At 38.1% G+C, this 20,679-nt stretch overlaps 1 protein-coding gene across 3 annotated transcripts in view; it reads left to right on the forward strand.

Annotated features, from left to right (window-relative positions):
• Positions 1–20,679, forward strand: part of PHKA1 (phosphorylase kinase regulatory subunit alpha 1) — a 205,390-nt gene that overhangs the window by 52,468 nt on the left and 132,243 nt on the right. For all 3 annotated transcript variants that reach the window (XM_036439888.2, XM_036439889.2, XM_045582388.1), the window contains 4 exons: positions 2,930–3,028; positions 6,364–6,510; positions 17,481–17,534; positions 19,026–19,148. In XM_036439888.2, the coding sequence (XP_036295781.1) occupies positions 2,930–3,028; positions 6,364–6,510; positions 17,481–17,534; positions 19,026–19,148 (423 nt within the window). The remainder of the gene's footprint in view (positions 1–2,929; positions 3,029–6,363; positions 6,511–17,480; positions 17,535–19,025; positions 19,149–20,679) is intronic.

Below are 20,679 nucleotides of genomic sequence, written 5' to 3' on the forward strand. Positions count from 1 at the left end.
TGAAGGTGTGGAGAACTGTTCAAGCAAAAAGGCAGCCACAGAGTTCGCTGCTGGCTTACTCCCAGCATACAGAGAGAGTGGCCAAGTTCGCTGCTGGCTTACTCCAGGCGCACAGAGAGGGTGGATAGCTAATGCGCAGCTGGCTTTCTTGTTCAGGAGGAAAACAGAACCACCCTATTGTTCTGATAGATGGACCCAGTCAGAGAGAGGCCGGACTGTCAGGCAGCAGGCAGAGATCTCTCGGAGGTGTGTGAAGCCAGTGGCCATTACTGTGAGACTCAGGGAGGGGCTGACAGGAATCCAAAGCTTGTCTGCACCACCCTGAGACTCTGCCCCATCCAAGCTGAGCACAGAAGCCTTCCCGGAGGCTAGCTTTCTCTTTCACCATGAAAAGGACTTTACTAAAGCGGAACTGACAGGAATCCAAAGCTTGTCTGTGCCTATACCAAAGAGGTGCGCGTGCCTGCAACCAATCTTGCAGGACTCACCATGAATAGGACTTTCCTAAGGCGAGACTGACAGGGAAACAAAGCTTGTCTGCGCTACCCGGAGACTCCGCCCCATCCAATCAGAGTACAGAAGTCCCCCTAGCTGAGACACTGCTGATCCTCACAACCATTTGGCTTGGAGATAAACACTTCCCAGTGATACCAACAATAAGCAAGGCTTAACAACAAGACTGCACAAAAGCCCAAAAAGGGCTATACCAAGACTGTCCACCTCAGGTAACTAGGAAGGTTATGCTACTTGGCTCTATCAGAACACCTAGCACACAAAACTATTCCATCAAATCAGGGAAGCAGCAAAAATGCAAAGAGATGGAGGAAAATAAAAGAATGGACATTGAGTTCAAAACTACAGTTATAAGGTTTTTTAAGAATTTCCTAAAAAAGGCCGATAAAATAAATGAGACCTATGAGGATATGAAAAGGGATCAACTAGAAATAAAAAGGGATCAACTAGAAATAAAGAAAACAACATCTGAAATAAAAAATATTACATAAAGTCCTAAAAACAGATTGGAAGATTGCAAGAATCAAGACAAAGATTTGGAACACAAAGAGCCCGAGGACATTCCTCTGCAGAAGCAAGAATATAAGAGAATCCAGAAAGTTGAAGATAGTATAAGAAACCTTTGGGATGATAAAAGAACATTATAAACTGAAGAACCAAAAGATAGATATAGAAACAGTAAAGCAACAAGCAGACTTAAATTACAGTGGGGAGGTTGGGGAGATCAGGGGGAGATAAGAGATCAACTGAAGGACTTGTATACATGCATATAAGTACAACCAATGGACACAAAACTATGGGGAGGGAGGGTATGTATGGGAGGGGGGGCATTGGTATATGTACAAAAATAATAATTTAATAAAAAATATATATTAAAAAAAAAAGAAACCTCTGGGACAATGTCAAGTGAACCAACATCAGAATTATGGGAGTCCCGGAAGAAGAGAGAGAGCAAGATACCAAAAGCATATTGGAAAAAATAGTGACAGAAAACTTCCCCCACCTGGGGAAAGAAATAGACTTACAAGTCCAGGAAATGCACAGAACTCCAAACAAAAGGAATCCAAAGAAGACCACACCAAGACACATCATAATTAAAGTTCCAAGAGCAAAAGACAAAGAGAGAATATTAAAAGCAGTAAGAGAAAAGCAGGTAGTTACCTATAAAGGAGCACCAATACGATTGTCAGCTGATTTTAAAACAGAAACCATGCAGGCCAGACAGAAATGGCAAGAAATATTCAAGGTGATGAATAGCAAGAACCTACAGCCAAAAAAAACTCTACCCAGCAAAGCTTTCACTCAGAATCGAAGGCCAGATAAAGAGTTTCACAAATAAAAAAAACTAAAGGAGTTCATCACTGCCAAACCAGAATTATATGAATTGCTGAAGGGGGTTCTTTAGGAAGAGGAAGAAGATAAAGATAACAATTATGAACAACAAATATGTAACTATCAACAAGTGAAACTAAACACCATGGGAATTAAAAAATCTGATGAAAAATATTAACTGGTGAATATAATAGAATGAGAGTTATGGAAGGGGAGTGGACTGATGATTCTTGGGGAAAAGGGGAGTGGGGGTGCGGGAAGAGACTGAACAAAAACTGTGCACCTATGGATGAGGACAATGGGGGGTGGGGAAAGGGCCGAGGGTGGGATGGGAACCTGGTGGAGGGGAGCAATTGAGGGCAGGGGAGAGGGACACATTTGTAATAATCTGAACAGTAAAGATTTATTTTAAAAAATTTAGTCTTAAGTATTTGACTGAATTTGATGCTATTGTGAATGGGATGGTTTCTTTTTTATCTTTTTCAGATAGTTTGTTGTTAGTGTACAAAAACATCACTGATTTCTATATGCTGGTTTTATATCCTTCAAATTTTTGTGTTTATTTATTAGTTTTTTTGATTGTTGAGTCTTTAGGGTTTTCTCTATATAAGATTGTATCATTTGTAAATAATGACAGTTTTCCAAATCAGATGCATTTTATTTCTTTTTCTTGCATAATTGCTCTGGCTACAACTACTAGAACAATGTTGAGTAAGTCGTGAGAGTGGGCACCCTTTCCTTGTTCCTGATCTTAGAGAAGAAACTTTCAGTTTTTCACTGTTGAGTATAATGTTAGCTGTGGGTTTGTCAAATATGGTCTTTATTATATTGAGGTATATTTTTTCTATATTGAACTTATTGCAGAGTTTTATCATGAAAAATGGCTACAACCTTCATCTTAATTGTCTCTGGGTTAGTATGTAAGCAAAAGAACAACTCAGAGGCTTTTCAGAATAGATACTGTTATTATATTTTATGTTCTGAACATATTCAAAATTACATTGTGTGTTTTGATGTGATACTGAGTTATAGGGAGTAATATATGTAATATTGAAATTGACCTTTCCTTCTTTGTTCCTCACAGGCAGCCCTAGAAGCATTAGATGAACTGGATCTGTTCGGTGTGAAAGGTGGGCCCCAATCAGTTATTCATGTTCTTGCTGATGAAGTACAACACTGCCAGGTAAGAAAATAATAGACCACATTATAAATAATTTTATTCTTACTCAGATTCAGACTTAGTGTGGACTTTAGAATACAGAGACCTGATTGAGAATAGAAAATCTTATGTATTACTATGTGCCAAAAATATCAGACATTCTATCTATACTAATAAAAGCCTAGGTGGCCCTTGTGCCCTCGTGTGACGCCCTCATGTCATAACAAGATGGCCGTTCCTATGTTGTCACAAGATGGCCATCACAAGATGACCGCCACAAGATGGCCAGCAGGGGAGGGCAGTTGTGGGTGATCAGTGCAGCAGAGGAGGGCAGTTGGGGGTCATCAGGGCAGCAGGGGAGGGCAGTTTGTGGAAATTGGGCTGGCAGGGGAGGGCAGTTGGGATCAATCAGACCAGCAGGGGAGTGGTTAGGCATCAATCAGGCTAGAAAGGGAACAGTTATGGGGTGATCTGGCTGGCAGGCAGAAGCAGTTAGGGGCAATCTGGCAGGTAGGTAGGCGAGTGGTTAGGAATCGGTAGTCCAAGATTGTGAGAGGGATGTCTGACTGCTGGTTATAATTAGAAGATGAATTTGTATCTACTATAACACTATGGATTTCTAATCAGGGTTTGAATAAGAGAAGAAAAGTAATTTTGCCTATGAGAAGAACCTTAATTTTTCAATACAAAGAATAATATTAACCAAAACTAAACATATGCATTTATATTCAAGATCAGGCCTAAAACGGCAGTCAGACATTCCCTGAAGGGTCCCAGATTGGAGAGGGCACAGGCTAGGCTGAGGGACACCCCCAGTGCACAAATTTCATGCACTGGGCATCTAGTATTATAGTAAGCCTGATATAGCATTAGCTGTAACATAGATCATAGTTCTGTTCTCTCATGCACGGTTATAAAGGGATAACATCATAGTATATAGAATTTCTCACTATTGTCATATCAAATCTATGGACTGTGCTCCTGAGTATCTCCTTTTCCAAATATAGCAAGAGAGCAAGGCGGGTGACTTATGTTGAGTGTTGATAGTGGCTCTAAAATATTCCCTTGTTCCAGATTGGCTCTGGGTTAACTGTTTGGAGTTTACACTGTTTAAATACCGTATTTTCCAGCGTATAAGATGATCCCCTAATTTTACAGTTAAAACATAGGTTTAGGCCTATATTCGCTGTATAAGACTATCCCCCACTTCAAAGAAAAGACTTACTTTGCCGTCAAGATCTGCAGGTAATTTTTGTGCAATTTTGGTCTTTTGCCCCCGATTTTCGGTTGATTATTTTTCGTTTCAAAAGTCGTCTTATACGCGGAAAATACGGTAATGGGTAAGGAACCTTTTCTCTGCCAAAGGCCATTTGGATATTTTTAACATCATTCATGGGCCACACAAAATTATCAACTTAAAAATTAGTCTGCTATATTTGGTCAAACATTTAATTAAATCACTCCTAATACCTTGGCAGGGCCAGACCAAATGATTTCATGGACCTTATATGACCCATGGCCTAGATGTTTCCCCACCCCTGGTTTAAATGGTAAATGCATATACTTAGTTTTGGTTAGGATTACTCTTTGTATTAAAAATTAAGGTTCTTCTCATTGGCAAAATGATTTTTCTTCTCTTCTTCAAACCCTGATTAGACATCTGTAGTGTTATCCTGAATAATAAAGAGGTAGTGTGCAAATTGACCATCACTCCATCACACAAGATGGCCGCCTCCATGTGGGCACAAGATTGCTGCCACAAGATGGTCAGGAGGGGAGGGCAGTTGTGGGCTATCAGGCCTGCAGGTGAAGGCAGTTGAGGGGGACCAGGCCTGCAGGGGAGGGCAGTTGGAGGGAAGCAGGCCTGCAGGGGAGAGTAGTAAGGGGTGACCAGGCTGGCAGGGGAAGGCAGTTAGAAGTGACTGAGCCAGCAGGAGAGGCAGTTGTGGGCAAACAGGCATGTAGGGGAGTGCAGTTTGGAGGGACCAGCCATGCAGGGGAGGGCATTTGGGAGGGATAAGACCTTCAGGGGAGGGCAGTTGGAGGGACCAGCCAGGCCTGCAGTGGAGGGCAGTTGGGGAGACCACACCTACAGGGAAGGGCAGTTGGGGGCAACCAGGCCAGCAGGGGAGGGCAGTTTGTAAGGACTAGACCTGCAAGGGAGGGCAGTTGGGGGTGACCAAGCCAGCAAAGGAGAGCAGATGTGGGCTACCAGACATGTAGTGGAGGGCAGTTGGGGTTGACCGGGCCTGCAGGGGAAGACAGTTGGGGGATACCCAGGCCTGCAGTAGAGGGCAGTTGGGGAGGACCAGGCCTTCAGGGGGGGGGGGGCAGTTGAGGGGGACCAGACCTGCAGGGGATGGCAGTTAGTGGTGACTAGGTTGACGGGGAGAGCAATTTGTGGTGACCAGGTGGGCACGCAATGGAAGTTAAGAGTGATTGGGCCTGCAGGGGAGGGCAGTTAGGGGTGACCAGGCTGGCAAGAGAAAGAAATTAGGGGTGACCAGACCTGCAGAAGAGGGCAGTTAGAGTCAACCAGGCTGGCAAGGGAGGGTAGTTAGGGGTGACTGGGCCAGCAGGGGCGAGCAGGTATGGGTGACAAGGCCAGCAGGGGAGGGCAGTTAGACGTGATCAGGCCATCAGGAAAGGGCAGTTAAGGGGAATCTGGAAGGCAGGGGAGCAGTTAGGCATTGATCAGGCTGGAAGGGGTGTGGTTAAGGCCTAATCAGGATGGCAGGCAGAAATGGTTAGGGGCAATCAGGCAGGCAGCAAGTGGTTGGGAACCAGCAGACCTGGATTGAGAGGGATGTCCAACTGCCCGTTTGGCCCGATTCCACAGGGCAGTCCAACATCCCTCGAGGGGTTCCATATTGGTGAGCATTCAGGCTGAGCTGAAGCACACCTTCCTCCCTCCCCCCGTACACGAATTTAGTTAACTGGGTCTTTAGTAGTAAATATGAATTTATATTCTAATTATAAAAGTTTTCATGGAAAAGATAAATACCAAGGATATATGAGCTGAGTCTTCCATTTTCTGCTTTTTAGCAGCTACATTTTCTCTTATCTTTATGCGTAAATAGTTGCTAATTGAGCAACAGGATTGTGGGTGGGATAATGATGTTAAGAGTATTCATCCATTAGCAGCTGCTTAACAATCAGGATTGGAAAACATTGAGAGCAGTATTGAAACAAGGGATAATGTACAGAAATAGCTAGTTTTTAAAGCTCTCACTATTGAATGATGTTTAGTTTTTCTTCTGAATGTTGCTCTTCTACATAAATCTTTGGAAATTAAATTTGTAAGTTTTACAAACGTGAATTATTCATTAATGTGCCACATTTGATTTTCTTTCTCTTAGTCTATCCTTAATTCAATACTTCCCCGGGCTTCAACATCCAAAGAGGTTGACGCTAGTCTACTTTCAGTTGTATCCTTCCCAGCCTTTGCAGTAGAAGATAATCAGTTGGTGGAGGTCACAAAACAGGAAATCATCACCAAACTTCAGGTATGTGTACATGTGCCTTTCTTACCTTTAGGATTCTTACTTTAAAGGGAAATTATCTTTTTAGGCCTTCATTATGATCCGAGTCTGTGATTTAACCAAGTAATCAGGGTTAATATCACCAGAAATAAGGTGTATTGACATCATGCACTCTCAATATAGTGCAATGAGAAGTGCATAGCACCTCTGTGACATCCTTCTGAATAATGCATAACCTCAGTATAATCATGGGAAGACAACAGACAAAAATCAAATTGAGGGGCATTCTTTTTGTTTTGTTTTTATTATAATGAGCTATTTTATTTTATTTTTATGTATTTATTTTTATTTTATTTCCATTTTTTATTAAGATATTATATATGTACATATCTTCCCATTGGCCCTACTCTACCCCACTCTCATACATGTCCCCACCCCCAGTGTCTTGCATCCATTGGTTATGCTTATATGCATGCATACAATTCCTTCAGGTGATCTCTTATCTCCCCCACCTCTCCCTAATTTTCCCGCTATAATTTGATAGCCTATTTGATGCTTTACTGACACTGTATCTATCTTTTTGTTCATCAGTTTATAGTGTTTTTATTATCCACAAGATATTTACATTATGATTCATAACAGTAGCAAAATTAAAGTTAGGAAGTAGCAACGCAAACAATTTTATGGTTGGGGGTCACCACAACATGAGGAACTGTATTAAAGGGTCCTGGGATTAGAAAGGTTGAGAACCACTCATATACAAGATGATGCTATAAGTAAATGAACCATCCAGCCAGGTAGAGTTGTATGAGGTCTTTATAAATTTTAACTCTTAACCTCTTATCAGATATAACATTGGGAGATATGTTCTCTCACTAAGTGGTTGATGGTTTTCTTCACTGTAGAAAACATTTTCAATTTGATGTAGTTTATTTTTGTTGTTGTTTCCCTTGCCTGAGGAAGCATATCAGAAAAAAAATTCATGGGAGAAATGTCTGATATTTTACTGCCTAGGATTTCTTCTAGGAGTTTTGTGATTTCAAATTTATGTAGTCTTAAATCCATTTTGAGTTTATTCTAGTATATCATGTGAGAAGATGGGTCTAATTTCATTTTTTGCATGTAACTTTCCAATTTTCCCAACACAATTTATTGAATACTAGTGGCCCTGCATGAGTAGCTCACTGCTGCTTGCCTCATCTGGCTGCCCCGCCCATGGCAGCTTGAAGTTCTCTGCCTCACATAGCTCGCTGCCCTGCTCGTTGTTATGTGATGGTGTCCTGATCAATTTTCATATTACCCTATTGTAAGTATAGATACTGTCTTTACCCCACTGTATGTTCTTGCCTCCTTTGTAAAACATTAATTGCCCATATAGGTGGGTTTATTTCTGAGCTCTATATTCTGTTTCATTGATCTATATGTCTGTGTTAAAGGTGATTACCAAAATCTTGACATCAGGTAATGTGATAACTCCAACTTTGCTCCTTTTCAAGATTGCTGTAGCTTTTAGGCGTCTTTTGTGGTTCCATATCAATTTTTGGATTATTTGTTCTACATCTGTGAAGTATGCCACTGGTATTTTGATGGGAATTGCATTGACTCTATAGGCTGCTTTGGGCAGTATGGACATTTTAACAATGTTAATTCTTTCTATTCATGAGTTACCATTTATTTGTATCTTCTTCAATTTCTTCCTTCACTGCCTTATAATTTTCTGAGTTCAGGTCTTTTACCTATTATACTTGGTTAAAGTTATTTCTAGGTATCTTTTTTATGCATTTATAAATGGGATTGTTTTCTTAGTTTTGCTTTCTGATAGTTTACTATTAGTGTATATGAAAGCAATGTTTATTTTGTATCCTGCTACTTTATTGAATTTATCAGTAGTTTTTTTGTGGATTTTTAGGCTTTTTTAAATATACAGTATCATGTCATATGCAAATAATGAACATTTTACTTCTTCCTTTCAAATTTGGATACCTTTTATTTTCTCTTGTATGATTGCTGTGGGTAGGACTTCAGTATTATTTTGTATAAGGGTGGCAAAAGTGGACCTCTCTGTATTGTTATCCAAAGTGGAACACTTTTAGTTTTTCCCTATTGAGTATGATCATAGCTATGGGGTTGTCATATTTATTCTTTATTATGTTATGTTCCCTCTGTTCCTATTTTGCTAAGAATTTTTATTATAAGTAAGTGCTGGATATTTGCTTTTTCTGCAACTATCTCTATGATCATATGATTTTATCCATCATTTTGATATGTGGTATATCACATTTATTTATTTGCTCAAATTTTACCAACCTTGTGTCCACTGAATAAATCCCACTTGATCATGGTGTATGAACTTTTTCATGTACTAGTATTGCTGGCTTTGGTTTACTAATATTTTGTTGCGGATTTCTTCATCATGTTCATCAGTGATATTGACATATAAATTTTTTTATTTATCTTGTCTTTATTTAGTTTGGAATCAGGATAATGCTTGCTTTGTAAAACGAGCTTGGAAGTATTCTCTCTTGAATTTTGGGAATAGTTTGAGGATAGGTGGTAGTACTTCTTTCAATGTTTGGTAAAATTCACCTGTAAAGCCATTTAGTCAAGGATTTTAGTTTATTGGAAGTTTTTGATTACTTCTTTAATTTCGTTAGTTATAATTGGTCTGTTCAGATTTTCTTTTTCTTTCTTTTTAATTCAGTTTGGAACATTGAATGTTTCTAAGAATTTATCCAGATTGTTCAAATTATTGGCATATAGTTGTTCTTAAGATTTTCTTACAATACTTTGTATTTCTGTGGAGTGAGTTACTTCTACTTTTTCATTTCGATTTTTTTTTATTTGGGTCCTCTCTCTCTCTCTCTCTCTCTCTCTCTCTCTCTCTCTCTCTCTCTCTCTCTCTCTCTCTCTCTCTCTCTCTTTTTCTTGATGAGTTTAGTTAAAGGTTTGTCAGTCTTGTTTTTTGTTTCTTTTTTTAGGTGTATTTTATTTTAATGTACATTTATTGTTGAGAGTATTATATTTCCCCCATTGAAACCCTCCACACCACAGCCTCCTCAGGCCTTCACTACACTATTGTCTGTGTCCATGGGTTATGCATATATGCATAGAAGTTCCCCAGGTTAACCCTTCTCCACCCACACATCTTCCCCCACCTCTTCTCTGAGATTTCTCAGTCTATTCTATGCTTCTCTGTCCCTGGATTTATTGTGTTCAACAGTTTATTTTGTTCATTAAATTCCAAATATGAGTAAGATCATGTGATAGTTGTCTTTCTCTGCCTCGATGATTTCACTTACCATAATACTTTCCAGGTCCCTCCATGCTGTCTCAAAAGGGTAAGAGATCCTTCTTTTTTTCCTTGGTGTAAATGTACCACAGATTTTTTTATCCACTTATCTACTGATTAGCACTTGGGCTATTTCCAGATCTTACCTATTCTAAGTTGTGCTGCTATGAATCAGGGGTGCATATATTTTTTTCTGATTGGTGTTTCGGGTTTCTGAGGATATATTCCTAGAGTTGGATCATTGTGTCAAATGGCAGTTCCATATTTAGTGTTTTGGGGACCCTCCATAATGTTTTCCACAGTGGCTGCATAGTTTGCATTCCCACCAGTGGTGTACTAGGGTTCCCATTTCTCCACATCTTTACCAGCACTAGTCATTTATTGATTTGTTGATGGTAGCCATTCTGACAGGTGTGAGGTAATATCTAATTTTCATTTCAATTCCCATCTCTCTGATGATTAGGGACATTGAACACTTTTTCGTATGTCTGTTTGCCATCTGTATGTCCTCTTTGGAGAGGTGTCTACTTAGGTTCTTTGCCCATTTTTTAAATTGAATTGTTTGTCTTCTATTTGTTAAGTTGTATGAGTTCCTTATATATTTTGGAAATTGACCCCTTATCAGATCTATGTTCTCCCATAATGTGGGCTTCCTTTTTATTTTGTTGATGGTTTCCTTTGCTGTGCAGGAGGTTTTTATTTGATATATTCTTCCTTGTTGATTTCCTCCTTAGTTTCCCTTGCCCTAAAAGATTTATCAGAAAACATATTGCTACTAGAGATGTCCGAAATTTTGCTACTTCTAGTTTCTTCTAAAGTTTTTATGGTTTCACAACTTAGATTTAAATCTTTTATCAATTTTGAAGTTATTCTTGTATATGGTGTAAGTTGCTGTTCTAGTTTCATTTTTTTTTTGCATATATCTGTACAATTTTCAGAACACCATTTAGTGAAGAGACTGCCTTGACTCCATTGTATTCTCTTTCCTGTTTTGTCAAATATTAATTGAACATAATGTTTAGGTTTATTTCAGGTTCTCTGTTCTGTTCCATTGATCTATATTCCTTTTCTTGTGCCAGTACCAGGCTCTTTTGAGTACTGGCTTTGCAGTATAACTTGATATCTGGTATTGTATCCCTTCAACTTTGTTCTTCTTTCTCAAGATGGCTGTGGCCCTTTGGGGGTCTTTTTTTGGTTCCATATACATTTTTCACATGTTTGTTCTAGATCTGTGAAATATGCCATAAGTACCTTAATAGGGATTGCAATGAATCTATAGGTTGCTTTGAGTAGTATGGATATTTTAATGGTGTTTATACTATGAATCTATGAGCAAGATATATTCTACTTGTTTATATATTTCTCTGTATCTCTTTTTCAACGTCCTGTAGATTTCTGAGTGCAGGTCTTTTACCTCCTTGGCTAAATTTATTCCTAAGTATCATAATTTTTTTTGTTTCAATGGTAAATGGGATTGTTTGTTTAGTTTCTCTTTTTAAGAGTTCATTGTTGCTGTATAAAAATGCCATAGATTTCTGGGTGTTAATTTTGTATTCTGCTATGTTGCCAAATTCATTTATTAAATCGAGTATTTTCTTTGTTGGATACTTTAGGGTTTTCTATGTACAATATCATGACATCTGGAAATAATGATAGTTTTACTTTCTACTTTTCAATTTGGATGCCTTTACTTTTTCTTCTTGTCCAATTCCTGTGGCTAGGACTTCCAGTACTATGTTTAATAAGAGTGGTGAAACAGGACATCCCTGTATTATTCCTATTCTTAGGGAAAATGGTTGTAGTTTTTGCACATTGGGTATGACATTGGCTGTAGGTTTGTCATATATGTCCTTTTTAAAATGTAGTTATGATACTTCTATTCCCAATTTGCTGATATTCTTTTTTCAAGAAAGTGTGTTGTATTGTGTCAAATGCTTTTTCTTTAAAAATATTTTATTGATTTCAGAGAGGAAGGGAGAGGGAGAGAGAGAAAATGAGAGAAAACATTAATGATGGGAGAAAATCATTGATTGGCTGCTTCCTGCACACCCCACACTGGGGATGAAGCCCACAATCCAGGCATGTGCCCTGTCCGGGAACCGTAACATCCTGGTTTATAGGGTGATGCTCAACTACTGAGTCAAGCAGGCTGGGCTTGAATGCTTTTTCTGCATTAATTGATATCATCAGATGATTTTTGTCTTTCAACTTGTTTATGTGATGTATTATGTTTATTGATGTGCAATTAGTATACCAGCCTTGCATCCATGGAATAAACCCCATGTGGTCATGGTGTATGATGTTTCTAATATATTTTTAATTATATTTGCTAATATTTCTTTGAGAATATTAGCATTGGCCTGTAATTTCTTGTGACATCTTTATATGGTTTTGAAATTAAGATAATGCTGGCCTTATAAAATGAGCTTGGAAGTTTTCATCCCTTTTTTATTTTTTAAAATAGTTTGAGTAGAATACATGTTAGTTCTTTTTTTAATTGGTATAACTTCACTGTCAGGCCATCCATACCAGGCCTTTTGTTCGCTGGGTGTTTTATTATTATTATGATGATATTATTATTATTATTGCTTCAGTTTCATCAGTAGTTATGGGCCTATGCAAGTTTTTTTTTTATTTTTCTGATTCAATTTTGGGAAATTGTTTTTCTCTAGGAATAGGTCCATTTCGTCCACCTTGTCCAGCTTATTGGAATATAGTTATTCATGGTAAATTTTTTTTTTTTACAATTTTTGTTTTTCTTTGGTATTGTTACTTCATTTCTGGTTGTGTTTATTTGTGTTCTCTCTCTCTCTCTCTTTGTTTCTTGATGATACTGGCTACAGGTTCATCAATCTTGTTTATTTTCAAAGAAACAGCTCTTTGTTTCATTGATCTTTTGTGGGGTTTTTTTGTTTGTTTTTTTAGTTTGTCATTTATTTGAGCTGTGATCTTTATTATTTCCTTCCTTCTATTTACTCTGTGTTTTTCCTTTTGTTCTTTGTCTAATTATTTAACTTGTATGGTTAGATAGTTTATTAGAAGTCCTTCTTGTTTTCTGAGGTATGCCTGTATAGCTGGGAACTTCCCTCTCATGGGTGACTTTGTGGCTCACCTGCCATCATGTCATCTGAGCTGTTGTGGAGGTGCTAACAGAACAGAACAAAATATAACACAACAAAAGAAGAAACCAAGCAAAAACATACAAAATACCCCTACAAAAATACCTAAAGCCACCCATTGAGAAGAGAAAATTAGGAAAGAGAGTCCTAATGGTAGAAGAAAATTAAAACTATGGAAAGAAAAAACAAACTAACTAACTAAAAGAAGCACCCCCCTCAAACAACAAAAAGGGGGAGAGGAATAACAAGGGGCAGAGGTGAAGTAAAGAAAATAAGAATGAAGAATAGGGGAAGAAAATGATTTAAAATTAAAGAGGATGAAAAAAATTGAAAAGGAAAATAAAGACTAAAGCAGATAGACCCAAAATAATAAGAGAAAAAAGATGAGAGAGCAGGATAAAACGGAAAATAAATATTGAGTAGGAAAAGGGAAGATAGGACAGATACAATAGAGACTAAAATAATAGCCAATCAATAAAACAGATAAGGAATATAAATAAAGGACAGAAAGAAAGGGAAGAGAATAAAAAAATGGTGAAGTGGCATTTGTCTTGGCCATGTTTAGTGCCTCCTTGGAGCTCCTATTGGACTCTGCTCTTCTGATGACTGTGGCTGAATCTTTTGTCTGCCAATTTTGGACTTCCTGGGAGGTACTTAGCTACCAACCATCGTCAGAATCTGTCCTCCTTTGGCTTTCAACAAACCTGCTTGAAGCTCCGAGAGATCCCAGTTTCTGTCTCCACAGCACTTGTCTACATGTGGGAGCAGTTAATCTGCCTTGTAAAGCAGGTTTGTTAGTGGCATGGGGCTTAGTGTTTGGTCAGTAAGCTTCCTACATTATCAGGGTTCCACCTCTACCCTCCTTTACCTGTCAGTCAGCTCTGAAAGCACTTTATGAAGAATTGGGAGTCTAGAACTCTGGGTCTCCCTTGAGGGGATGGTGCTGTTCAGATTTCAGGGAATGTGCTGGATGTTTTTCCATGTCCCAGAGTTACTCCTCTGGGAGTGACCAGAATATTGCTCTGCCTTCGTCATGACAGAGATCCTATATGTAATCCAGTAAGCTCAGCTGTAAACCTGGAGTTTCTATTAGCTCTCCTGTATGGGGGAAGCAACTATCAGGTTCACAGGAAAGTTGGGTGGATGGCCCTACCCTCAATCCAGTTACTGATGCTTCCTGATACTGTTCTAACACAAAGGTTTGGACTTTGTTGCCATCTGCAAAGGTCAAGATGCAGGGTATGGCAGGCAGGGTGCCTGAGCATTTAAGGTGTGGTTTTTTCTCTTCTTGAGGGCAGCTAGCTCCTCTCAGGAAAAAATGGCTGTTTCTATTTGGAGGTATGGCCAAATGCAGTTCTCCTGCTGCTGCTCTCCCATGTCTCCCCACAATGCTTCCAACCCCATCTTTTCCTCAGGCACCTTGAGTTCCTACCATTCTTTCTCCACCAATTCTCATGTGAGTAGCTGTAAATTGAGCTTGTCAAACTCAAAGGATAATACGGGCCAAATAAACAAGGTTTGAGTTTATGTGGGCCAGGAAAAAAAAAAAAAGGCTTAAATTTTCATAGAAATGTAGGTTTATTTTGATAGAGACATGCTGAATACAAGGGCTGAAATAAATGAGTAATTGTTAACATAAAATAATAGAACATTTTAATAAAAGTTAATATTTTTTCTTGAACATTAACTTACCAGACATTAAATAAGTGCACAAATTAATAAGTAACGCAAATAAACCTATTTTTCTTATTCTCCAAAAGTGAAATATTTCCTTTTGTGCACATCAAGCAAGTCAGTTCAAGACTAATGATGTGGCAATCACCTGCTAAAATATTCGCTGCTAGTATTAGTGGAGAGAAATGGTGTCCCTACGCGCAAGGTGTGTAAGGGAAGGGAAAACAACATGATTATAATAATAAGTTATTAGAGAACATTGTAGTTTGTTATTAATAATTATGTATAACAGGATATTATAAAAATTAAGTTATGAAATTTTTATTAAAATGTTTCTTACATGCCGTTATATTGGCTGGGCTGCAAAAATATTCATTGTGGGCCATGAGTTTGTATGCTTGCTGTAAATGAAACTCCTGTGTTCTAGGCTTTAAAAAAAGCCACAATTGAATGTGATCATGTGATATTTATCTTTCTCTGACTGACTTTTTTCACTTAGCATAATACTCTCCAGCTTCATCCATGATTTTGCAAATGATAGGAGTTCCTTCCTTTTAATAGCAGCATAGTATTCCATTGTGTAGCCCTTTGCACTCCGCTGTCCCCTCTCAGGGGACATCGGAATTCTAGCATATCATTCGGAGGTCCCCTCTCAGGGGAGATTGCAGTTTATTAGTGATTACGGGGAATTGAGTTTCCGCCACAAAATAGCGTCGAGTAGCTGGTAGCCAATGTCCAGAATGGTTCGGAGTGCAAAGGGGTAGATATGCCACAGTTTTTGAATCCACTCATCTGCTGATGGGCACTTAGGTTGTTTCCTAATCTTAGCCATTGTATATTGTGCTGCTATGAACATAGGGGTGCATCCAGAGTGGCCAGATTATTATGATCTCTGAATGCATAATAATCTGGCCACTCAGTGTATATCTATATAATAAAAGGCTAATATGCAAATTGTCCCCTCGACCAGGAGTTCAACGAGCAGGCATGCTGGCTAACTGCCCATGTCACCTCCCCCTGGCCAGGCTGGCCAGACCCCATCCATGCACGAATTTATGCACCGGAATATATATATATATTCAGTGGCCAGATTATTATGCATTCAGAGATCATAATAATCTGGCCACTTAGTGTATATCCTTTATGATTAGTGTTTCTAGTTTCTTGGTATATATTCCTAGAAGTGGGATCATTGGGTCAAATGGGTGAGGGGAAGGGACAGGAATCAACCAAAGGACTTGGATGCATGCATATAAGCATAACTAATGGACACAGACACCAGGGGGGTGAGGGCATGAATGGGAGTGGGGTCAGGTGGCAATGAGGGGATAAGGACACATATATAATACCTTAATCAATAAAGAAAAAAAAAAGCCAAAAATATGAGGTCAGCTGGTATAGCTAAGTGGTTGAGTGTAAACCTATGAATCAAAAGGTCATGGTTTGATTACTGGTCAGGGCATATCCCCAGTTGCAGGCTCGATCTCTAGTGTTGGGTATATAGGAGGCAGTTGACCATCGAATCTCTCTCATCATTGATGTTTCTCTCAATCTCTCTCTCTCTCTCTCTCTCTCTCTCTCCCTCCCTCCCTCCCTCCCTCCCTCCCTCCCTCCCTCCCTCCCTCCCTTCTTCTCTGAAGTAAAAAATATATAGAATTAAAAACAAAACAAACAATAAAACACAAACAAAATGTGGAGGCTTTCTCTCCTACCGGATTCCCTGAGGGCAGCAGTCACGGCTGGATGTGACATGGGCCACTGTTTCGGCTCTGGTTCTCTGGGCTATGGAGTCCAGCCTGGGTTCCGGGCCTCAATCTTCTGAGGGAACACACCCTCCAATAGCTCAGAACTCACTCCTCTCACTCGGTCTGTTGCCCATGGAAGCTGGGTCACCTTTTCTTATGACCTTATCCTTCCTATCAGCCTCCAGATGTTTTATGTCCTTCCTTGATATAACTCTCCTCCTCAGCTGGACCTCAGCTGGCAATTCCTGGTAAATGTTTCCCACTTTAGTGTTATTTCCTGTCTGGCTCTGGGAAGAGGTACAAGAAAGGTCTGTTTATTTGACGACCATTTTCTTTTCAAAGAACCAGCTCTTAGTTTTATTGATCTTTCATATATATATTTAGTTTCTACTTCATTTATTTCCATTGCAATGCATATAATTCCCTTTCTTCTACTCACCTTGGGATTTATTTGTTCCTTTTCTGGTTCCTTTAAGAGTGTAGTTAAATAGCTTATTTGAAATTATTTTTATATCTGGTGGTAGGCCTGTCATGTTGTGAATTTCCCTCTTACTACTGCTTTCACTGTGTCCCATAGATTTTGGGTTGTTGTGTTCCTATTTTTATTTGTTTCAAAGTATCTTTTGATTTCTTCCTTGATTTCATTGTTAACTCATTCATTGTTTAGTAATATGTCATTTAGCTTCCATGTCTTTGTGTGTTTTTCACTCTTTTTGTGATTGATTACCTGCTTCATACTGAGATGGTCAGAAGACTCTTAATATGATTTCAGTTTTTAAAATTTGAGACTTATTTTGTGGTCTCTCCTAGAAAGTGTTCTATATGTACTTGAAAATAATATATATTCTGCTGCTTTGGGGTGAAATGCTATGAAGATATCAGTTAAATCTATGTGATCTAGTATGTCATTTAAGGCCCCTGTTTTCTTGTTGAGTTTCTGTCTAGAAGAGCTTTCCATTGATGTCAATCAGGTTTTAAAACCCACTTCTATGACTCTATTACTATTGTTCTCCCACTTATATTCATCTAGATTTGCTTTATATATTTAGGTGCTCCTATATTGGTTGCATAAATGTTTATAAAGATTATAGAAAAGAAGGTATTTCCGATTAAATATATGGCTGAACCAGTGTACAAACTTCTGACCTTTTTTCTCTGCATTCCCAGGGTCGTTATGGCTGCTGTCGCTTTCTACGAGATGGATACAAAACCCCTAAAGAGGTAGGTTCCTTCTCTCCAAAATGATTCCAAGGCTATCTATAGTCTTATTCAGTATTCAGTATTCACTCATGGTACTTAAAATAATCACTAAATAGGATAATAATAAATGATAGTTGCTAATTTTGTTGGGTTTAGTAGCTAAGTTCTGTGTGTAAGCCTTTCTGCATTTGTTTATTTTTAAGTTGTATGCTTAAACCAGTGAATGAAAGTTTAGGCAGAAACAGAGTATTTGCATAGCCTCAAAGTATTTTCCCTCCTAAATCCTATATAATAAAAGCTAATATGCAAATAGACCAAACGGTGGAACGACCAGTTGCTATGATGCTCACTGACCACCAGGGGGCAGATGCTTAATGCAGTAACTGCCCCCAGCCCACACGCCCCAGGCCAGCCAAGGTGGGTGCTAGAAGGGGGTCCCCATTACCCCACTGGTTGCCCCACAGATAGGCCGATTGCTGGCCAGGCCTAGGAACCCTACCCATGCAAGAATTTCATGCATTGGGCCTCTGGTATTTAATAATGTTTTAGGAAAAAAATCTTTCCATCATTAGCTCTTCCTGGCTCCTTCTAGCTTTTGCTGTTGGTTAGTTGTAAACAGTTTTTGATCTTGAAAAATTAATTTCCATTTGTTACAGTTGTCAAAATTCTCCTTGGAAATATCAATGGAAAAAATTAAGTATTATTGAAGGCAATGAGTTATCAATAAGAAGCATTTTTATTGGCAATGTGTTTAAGGTTTAAATTTTCTGGTCGAGAGCCATTATAATAATTTTTTAAAATCATTGAGCTCAAACTCTTCTGGTTTACTTACTCTCTTTAACTTTATTCTTTAGCCTTGTTAACTTCCTCCTCTACCAATCTATGAAAATTATGCTCTCAAATATCATCATAATCTTCTAAATGACCCATCCAATTGCCTCTCCACAATCCTTATTCTGCTTGACTTCTTTGTAGGACATCACTGTTACTTATCTCTATGTTTTCTTGAAATTCTTTACTTATTTTAATATTCACAACACTACATTGTCCTAATTATTTTCTCTTTCTCTCCTTCACTCATGAAACTGAGAGGGTTTTACAGAGTCTGTTCTTGAGCCATTCCTTCATTATATATAGTTATTACATCTACAATTTGTGCTTCATTTGTCACTCATAATGGTGATTCCCAAACTTTCATCTCTTGCCATCTGCTAAATATTTCTGTCCACATTTTCTCCTGCTTTCTAAAACTTATAAAGTATAAAATAAAACTCAAGTTTATTACAGATTAATCTCATGTCTTCATACACCTGCCTATAATGTCATTATTATTTCTGTTCTAGTAGTTAGAAGTCATATAACAAAGTACTTGCTAAGGCAGAGAGGTATGTACATTTTCTGCCTTCTCTGAAACTATCAATAATGAAAGGCTATGTTATATACCCCTGGTCTAAATATGTATATTTGATCTTGGAGTGATAAGACAGACTGTGTTTATTATGCTTTTATCAGGATCCCAATCGCCTATACTATGAACCAGCTGAACTGAAGTTATTTGAAAATATAGAGTGTGAATGGCCATTGTTCTGGACATACTTTATCCTCGATGGGGTCTTCACTGGCAATGTTGAACAGGTAATGAACTGGGGAAAGAGCTTTTTAGCAAAATGTTCTTATTATGTCTTCCTTTCAGCTAACGGCTGTGCCAACCCTGTGCCCAAATGAAAATCTTCCTTAATAGGGAGAAGATAACATTGTCTCCTAGAGGCTAATAGTTGAGGGCACTAAGTTAGGACTTGGAAGATCTAGATATTGCCATATCTAATACTTTGCTTTTAACAAATATGCAAAGCAAAACAGCAAATTCTGTCTACTTGTCACAGTCATTAGAGGTATTACTGAAATTTACTTCCTGACTTTGTATGCTTTTTAAAAAATAAATCTTAGATATGATGTTCTCATGTTAGACCACCCCCCAAAAATAAAACCCCAACAATCCACTCATCCCTGTCCTCACCCCCAAAAACATGCTCATCATTGCCTTTTTGGCTACATGAATAAAGTAGTTTAGAAATCATCATTGAAAAACAGTGAGATTTAAGCATAACCAATGGATGCAGATACCAGGGGGTGAAGGCATGAACATGACTCGGGGAGTGGGGGGGCAATGAGGGGAAAAGGACACATATTTAATACCTTAATCAACAAAGAAAGAAAAACAGGAAAACAGTGAGATTTAGAATCTTAGTTAAGTAAATTTAATGTCAGGTATTCTAAAAATTGGCTATGGTCTAAAATTGGACATAAATCCAATGCGTTTAGAAGTCATTTATACTTTGCTACTTAAAATAAAATTTTGTGTAATTTTAATGATTTGGCTAATATTAATATATAATTACCAATATGAGTCTAAATAACAGGGTTTCACTAAAGTTACAGGGGCCACAAAGTTCTATTTTACTCTAAATTCTAATAATTTATAAAGTATCCATTGTTGAGCAAGCAAATAAGATAAGCTATAATAAAAATAACCTGCCTGTTTTGATCATCCTGATGTGATTCTAGCATTTTTCTCAGTCCTTCTCAAATTCTATGAAATTGTTTATTAAAAAACTTTTCTTGCTCAAAAGAGATTATTTATCAAATATGCCTACTAAGTATAAAGTACATTCAGGTTATTTGAACTTGGGAGGGGGGAGGAGTTGGAATACCTGGAATTTTTTTTGGCTTCACTATTGACCAGTGAGTAATCAAAGTGTAGTCATTGACTTCTTCAGTTTCTCTGTGCATATAATGAAAAGTTTTTTTCTCCATTAATTGAAGAAGATATCACTAAAATTGTTTAAATTTCACAGGTAAAGGCATGTTGTATATGCAAAGTAGAATCACTTAAGTTATAATGAGACATATATGTTTCTTTAAAATTACCTTGCTCGGCATATTTGAGAAATAAAAACTATAGGGCTTGTGGGAAAATAGGATTGGAGAACAATATTTAAAAAGTTGGTCAGAAAAACATATAAAATGAAAAGGCCCTAAAAAAATTATATTGTAGCTGTATGCAAGTCAAATGTTAAGAAATACAATAATATAATACTTGTACCTTGAAAAATACCTGAAATTTGCTTTTAGATATGTGCACTCACATTCCCACCAGCCCACCACC

The sequence above is a fragment of the Pipistrellus kuhlii genome, unplaced genomic scaffold (genome assembly GCF_014108245.1).
Source record: "Pipistrellus kuhlii isolate mPipKuh1 unplaced genomic scaffold, mPipKuh1.p scaffold_m20_p_16, whole genome shotgun sequence".
Lineage (NCBI taxonomy): Eukaryota > Metazoa > Chordata > Mammalia > Chiroptera > Vespertilionidae > Pipistrellus > Pipistrellus kuhlii.